General features: G+C 38.1%; 1 protein-coding gene across 1 annotated transcript; it reads right to left on the bottom strand.

The window, feature by feature from the left end:
* Window positions 1-595: 595 nt before the first annotated feature.
* On the bottom strand, window positions 596-3,052 carry LOC114459341 (dnaJ homolog subfamily A member 3, mitochondrial-like). The gene is made up of 5 exons (XM_028441626.1): window positions 3,007-3,052; window positions 2,010-2,146; window positions 1,849-1,935; window positions 1,567-1,764; window positions 596-700 (listed from the first exon to the last, which is right to left on the bottom strand). The coding sequence occupies exons 1-5, from the start codon at window positions 3,050-3,052 to the stop codon at window positions 596-598; spliced, it is 573 nt and encodes a 190-aa protein (XP_028297427.1).
* Window positions 3,053-7,308: the final 4,256 nt, after the last annotated feature.

Below are 7,308 nucleotides of genomic sequence, written 5' to 3'. Positions count from 1 at the left end.
CCCAGGACCTTCTTGCTGTGGGGCGGACGTGCTTTCCATCTTCTTCCTTTGTCCAGGTTAACAACCTGTTTGACCTGCTGAACCAAAGAACAGTTCAATAAACTCTCAACCAAGCACAGAGTTGTTCTGTGGAAAATAAATTCAACTCCAATTGTGGAAGATTTGGTCTCTTCCTTTTTACGTTTCTACATGAGATGTTTACTGTATGGAAGAAAACTGTACCAAGATTTATTACCAAACATAAACGTGGGCTTTGAAAGTAACTTTTACTCTGAGTATTATTTATTCAGCTACTTTTTACTTGTACTTGAGTATTTTATGTATGACTTACTTGTACTTAAGTACAATTTGAATCAAGTAACAGTACTTCTACCTGAGTAGGACTTATCAGTACACCTGTGTGTTAAACAACACAACCACATAATGGTGTTATACATACTAATACCTGTATTATATATGTATATATTAACTATCCTGTACTTTTTTCCCATGGTTTTGTGTTTCTAGTTCTTATGTTTGTCTTACAATAATGAACAAAAACAACCATAAATTGATCTTGGTGTGTTGCAGCTCTTACCATGTGGAGCCGTTGCTGCTACATGGTGCCTGGCTCGTTGGCTTTGACCGATGACTTTCTTTTAATAGACACTTTTTCAGTGACTCCGTCCACTGTCTGAGTAAACGTCAAGTCCATGTGACACTGTTGTAAATAATAAAAAGTATTGTAGTTTTCCTTAAAACATGTCAGAGGGTGAAACAAATGGCTTAAAGGGATCCTCCACTGTTTTTACAAATGTCTTTATTAGAAGATCCAACCCAAACAAAACACATTATTTTACACCATATTTATTCACTTTTAAAAAAGGGACTACTTTACCTTGTCTGAGCCTGTGCACCTCCATGTTGAAATTGAAGTCACTGATGACCCAAATTTGAACTTTTATTGATTTTTAGATCAACCAAAAACAGCACAAGTTGTCATTTTGACTAAAAAAGCTGCTAAATGATCCTAAATGCTTCAGCTCCTATAGACATTACATCATTTTAAGTAGAGTCGTCCCAATTCAATATCGATATTAGCCTGAAAACGAATATCGGATATCGAATTCAAATTTCCGGATTTTAATTTATTTATTTTTTCCCAATTATAGAATACTGTAGATATTATGAAGGTTAAAATATATGTTAGTAATAAATGGGTCAGTTTTTCTCATCCCTACTGTTGCTGATTATTGTTCTGTTTGAGTGACATCACTTGATCAAATCTTTTCTAACATTCCACACGACAAAATAAGTCATTATTATTTTTTTATTAAAGAAAAGAGAGAAACATTTTTAAAAATTGAATCAATATCGGTTTCATATCGGCAATGAAAAAGTTGTATTGGGACATCCCTAATTTCAACATGCACAGGCTCTCAAACAATAAAGTTAATAAAAGAAATATGGTGTAAAATAATGTGTTTTGTTAGGCATAGATCTTCTAATAAAGACATTTCAAAGGTTTTAGGACATATCTGTAAAAACAGGAGGATCCTTTAAGTCCTTTATGGTTTTAACTCTCACCTCATGTGGCTCATCAACTTTAGCGTTGAAATCCCCAAAGCCGAGGTCTCTTGAGAACTCCTCCAATATTGTGCGTAAAAGCTCCTCTGGGTCCACATGAGAGGTCTGACCGCTCTCATCATGCTGTCCTTTACCTGCTTGGCCAGCATCAAATCCTGCTGAGTCATACTGCTTCCTCTTCACCTCATCTCTAAGGACCTGTGAGCAACAACACATCAACATACTAGTTCTTCTCTGTTGACCAACAGGTATGAAGCTCTCTTAGAGTGGAACACTTCAAACCTCATATGCTTCAGCCAGCTGAGCAAACTGTTCCTTTGCTTGAGGATCTTCTTTGTTGGTGTCAGGATGGTACTTTGTAGCCATCTGCTGCAGATTGAACATAAACGTACAGTAAGAACGGCTCATCTTAGAAGCAGAATGAGCGTGTGGAAGAAACAAACCTGATAATATGCTTTCTCTATCTCTTTCTGGGTGGCTGTGCGTGGCACCCCGAGGACCTTGTAGAAGTCCTGCTTGTTGCTGACAAGAACACTTGTGTGAAATGATGGTGTGTAAACAGCATGGGGTAATGGATTGCCTAAAACAGAGCAGAACAATTAGATAGTAAGTAATGAATGTGACCTTCCTTATTGAGACAGTGTTTTTCAACATTAAATACCTAATAATATTACAATATTAAAAACTGATGATTAACATGACAATTTTATCATTTTAATTTGGTTTATTTTGCACAGAAAAGATCCATGAAGTTTCAGCAGCAGGTACACACACACACACACACACACACACACACACAACACACACACACACACACACACACACACACACACACACACACACACACACACACACACAGACACACACACACAGACACACACACACACACAGACAGACACACACACACACACACACACAGACACACACACAGACAGACACACACACACACACACATACACACACACAGACACACACACACACACACGCACGCACACACACACACACACACACACACACACACACACACACACACACACACAGACACACACACACACAAAGACACACACACACACACAGATTATTTTATAGATAGATGTAAGTTATGAGACTAGTGAGTGTTTGATGAATAGTTTGATGAACTCTGCACTAAATGAACAGCAGGAGCAGCAGTGGTGCTGTTGGATGCTGTTGGATGCTGTTGGATCTTGCATCCAACACTGTAGACACTGCAGGTGCAGGTGAGCTGTGCTCGGGAGCTACGTGCACTGTGTGCACATCTCTTAAAGTGATAGTGTATCTTTGAGAGTCTTAGTGCTCCGCCCTGTCCCTGAAGCCCCTCCCTCTCTGTATATCCACAGCTTTCTCATTATTAATCTCTGATCAATAAATAAACACATTTATACGTAACCTGGACTTAACCCTGAGCTGGGTTTGAAATACCCTCCTGGTTCTTCACACTCGACACTGATAAAGCACCACTAAACATGACTCAGCACCTTTGATGGACTATATTTGTTATTGAAGTGGTGTTGATGTAAATCTCAGCAAACAGTGGAAGGTGAAAGAGAAAAGGCTTTGTAGGAATGGTCTCCAGTATGTAGGTGAGTCTTAGACAGTGTGTGATCTTCAGATTTATGAAGGACTGAAGCCAAATAAAGCCTCAGTCCAACAGACTTGTTCTCCTGTTCAGTGGAAACATGCTGAGATGTTCCACACGTGAGCTGAGCTCCAAAGGCTGCTCCACACTCACTGCACTGTGGCTCTGCAGGACATCACCCACTGTTACTGATGTTCACATGATGTTAGCAGAGCTTCACTGTGCTTTCCTCCAGCTGCTCCTCAGCATGTCTGAGTGTCTGTGTCTTCTCCACAGCAGCTTGGAGGGTGTGGATGGTTCCTCTGGAGCTGAGCCTGACTCCATCTTTACGGTGTGTACGTCTACAAAGACACTAAACCTGTGTCAGCCTGTGATCAAACCACTGTACACACACACGTTTAGCAGTAATGAAATGTTTATTGATGGATGATGGACAGAATGCTGGATCACTACCTACTGCTGTTTTCAGGAGGTCTTGGTAGCTTTTCTTCTCCTGCAGCTCAGCTTGTGATGTCCATGCTGAACTAGCAACAAGTTCAGGCTGCTGCCACGCAGCAAACTCATTCTGATCACTTTTAATAAGAGGGCTGTTCCTCTGATACCACACATTTACAGCTTTTTAATCACATACTATGATACATTCTGAAGCCAAACTGGTGATAGCTCAACAACTTGTGTTTTTAATCAACTTATCAAGTCTCCCCGTGACACTGAAAAAGGAAGAAGTGGGTCAGAAAATGGATGGATTATCAAGTCTATGAACAAAGCCTTTTTCTCTAATGTTTGAAAGCTGATGAAGCAATGATACTGGTCTGTAGTTAGAGCTGCTTTTATTAACACTCTAATACATGGAACACTTTCACTGTTTGATTATTTATTACAAATAAACCACTTTGGAATGATTTATTGGAGACACACGACTTATTTTACTATATATTATATATTTATTCATGAAAAGTTAATATCAAAGCAATAAGTTGACATTTCATGATGTATTTTTAACAATGTGAACTATTTATTTTTAATCTACAGAATGAAAAACAATGAAGATGAAGTTTTAATGACTCGACATTTTTAGAATTAATCTGTTTCTTGGCTCAACAATCTTACACTTAGACATGTGCTTAACCTGGACACACCTCCACTCTGAGTCCACATTTTAATCAGTGCTGTTCATTGGGAATAATTCATATCCTTCTAGAACCAAAACAGGAACTCTTTCACTGTCTCAGATGTTGATACAACACTACATTTAAATAAAAAGCCTTATTAATGTAGAAACAATCTTAAACTAAAGAATTCTGCACTTGTTTGACTTATTTTATCAGAATTTGTTAGAAAGACATCATGACTGGATGTGAAAGCAGCAGTTACTCTAAAAGTCTATTTTTAAACTCCTTCAGCTTCACTAAACACTCAGTTTCCAGAGGAACCTTCACTTCCTGTTCTTAGATCCATCCAGTGGATGTTCTTCTCATGGGAACCATGTGTGTTTGATGGAGGATTATGTGCTATCCAATGAAAAGCTCTCCCTCTCTCTGACATGTTTCTCTGTTCAAAGAAATCCAGCACAGACAATAACACGTCTTTATTTAAAGGAACAAAGCTTCACTGGACATTTGATATCATTACATTTACATTGATTCAAACTTTATGTCAGAAGGAAGATTTAAGAAGAACTTTAGGATTTATCATGGTTACATAGAACATTGTAAGTTCTAAAGAAAGGCTGGACAGGCTAAAGAACAGATTAAAGAACATTTCAGAGTTAGAATAAATCTATGAGCTGTAATCACAGAGTTGATAGAAATGTAAATATGGTGATAAAATGGGAGTGTTTGGACACTTTGGGCTCCCCTTCCCCTGATATTCATTCAGCACACTGCATGATCCATTCACAGGCTTTAGGCAGGGTTTCCCTGTCAGGAACCATTTCATCACATTCACTTCAACTGTAGAAAAACATACTTTATATAAAACACATCACATCTAAAATCAAGAAAATACTATTATGTGATGTATTAGATACTCATTTAAAACTCATTACAAATATGAATCCTTTATAAACACAGAGAAAAGAAACAGATTCAAAGGTACATGATGAAGATGGTCTGCATTAACACAGCATGTATATTCATCTACAAGTTAGGATCTGATTATTACATCTATTAGAATGTCTATAGTTTTATAGACTAATGATTATTATGTACAGTATACAAACACATGGTCATCATAGACTATTTTTATATAAAATGTGTGTCAAACTCAAGGCCTGGGGGCCAAATTTGGCCCTTTAGAGCATCTAATTCAGTCTGCAGGGTTAAGTAAAAATGACAAAAAAAAAAGGAATTATTTGTGTATCTACAATTCAGTTGTAGATATCACGACTCCTCTAAAAACAAACAATTTTAAGTAAGCTCCACAATTTTAGCAGAGCTCACAGTTTTCCCATGCTGACATCACATGATGGGAGTTATTTTAAACTCAAATTGATGCAGGAACTCTTAATTTTTGAAAATTATGCAATTTTTCCTAAATTATTCCACAACATTTTCCAAACTTAAAACAAAGTTACTCACTAAGATCCTACAGGAACTGATATCTGTCACTTAATGTATTGTTGGTGCTTTACATATTTTACATTTCATTTATAAGTGGAAGTATAAACTAAGGCTGGTTTTCCTATAATCTGCAACCCTTTGGACCCTAAACTGGTCCGTATTTGAACCTTCAACTAAAATGAGTTTGACAGCCCTGATAGAGAATCTGTCATTAGTGTAAAATAATAATAATAATGTGAATCATTCTTCATATACATCATGTATGAATACAGAAGCTATAGAATGTATAACCTGTATAGAAAGTGAACAAAGGGAAACTTCTTCCTGCTTCCTTTCCAACTGATCATTGTATTGATCTTTTCTTTCAGACCACACCTTCAAAGATCAACAACTTCCTGAACTGTTGGTGTCCATTTTCCAGCTGACAGCAGGTTTATGTTGGAATCCTGTGCAGCCTGATCTCTGGGTTCTTCAGTCCAACACTGGAACCAGAAGGTGTCGTCACCATCCGTGTGTCGCTGGGATCTGAAGATGATTCCTGCTCCATGTCTCCATCCACACAGAGATGTGAGTGGAGAACAGATGAAGTGCTGAAGGTCTTCCCACACTCATCACATCTGAGAACATTCTTCTCATGAACTCGTTGGTGGAAATTAAGGTTAAATTTCCACTTGTAAGATTTTCCACATGTGTCACATTTATGAGGTCTTTCTGATGAGTGGCTGATTTGGTGTTGTTTTAAATCTCTATATGTTGTAAAAACTTTGTCACACTGGTCACAGGGACACACTTCATGTCCAGTGTGAGATCTCAGATGATGGATGAGGGTTTGTTTGTGTTTATATATTTTCCCACAGTGGTCACAGTGATACAACACTGTTCTGGAGTGAGTCTGCATGTGTCTCGTTAAATGTGATCTTTGTGTGAAAGTCTTTCCACACTGTTCACATCTGTGAGCTTTGATTCCACGGTGACTGAGGACATGTCGACTGAGGTCTCCAGAATTATTAAAATTCTTTCCACATTCATCACATTCAAACTTTTTATCTCCAGTATGAACGACTTTGTGACTTATTAAGTTAGATTTTTGGTTAAAAGCTTTTCCACACTGGTCACAGCTAAATGGCTTTGATCCAGAATGGATTCTTTGATGTCTAGTGAGCTTTGATTTACAGCCAAAGTCCTTCCCACACTGGTCACATGTATGTTTAGCTTTAACTCCAGCTTGGCTCTGCTGTTGAACTCTTTGCTCTGAAGTTTTTCTCTTAGATTTGTTTCTTTGTTGTGGCTGAGCTTCATGGTCCTGAGAACGTTGAGTTGTCACTTTGTTCTGGCTTCCAGAGTCCTGTAGAACAGTTAGAGATTAAACACAGAGAAGGAACCAAACAAACATTTGTGAATCAGTTGTTAAACCCCCAGCCCTAAACCAGCTCAATGTGGAAAAATGGACATTGGCGTGTCCCCCCCCCCCCCCAACTCCACAGAGTGAAGAGAATTTAACATGAGAAATGTCCTATTTTAACACACTTTTTCACTGACAGGGTTCAAAGTTGCTGCAGATCATCTAGAGAAGTGGGACACCAA

The sequence above is a fragment of the Gouania willdenowi genome, unplaced genomic scaffold (genome assembly GCF_900634775.1).
Source record: "Gouania willdenowi unplaced genomic scaffold, fGouWil2.1 scaffold_299_arrow_ctg1, whole genome shotgun sequence".
Taxonomy (NCBI): domain Eukaryota; kingdom Metazoa; phylum Chordata; class Actinopteri; order Blenniiformes; family Gobiesocidae; genus Gouania; species Gouania willdenowi.
This window is presented reverse-complemented; position numbering and strand designations above follow the sequence as displayed.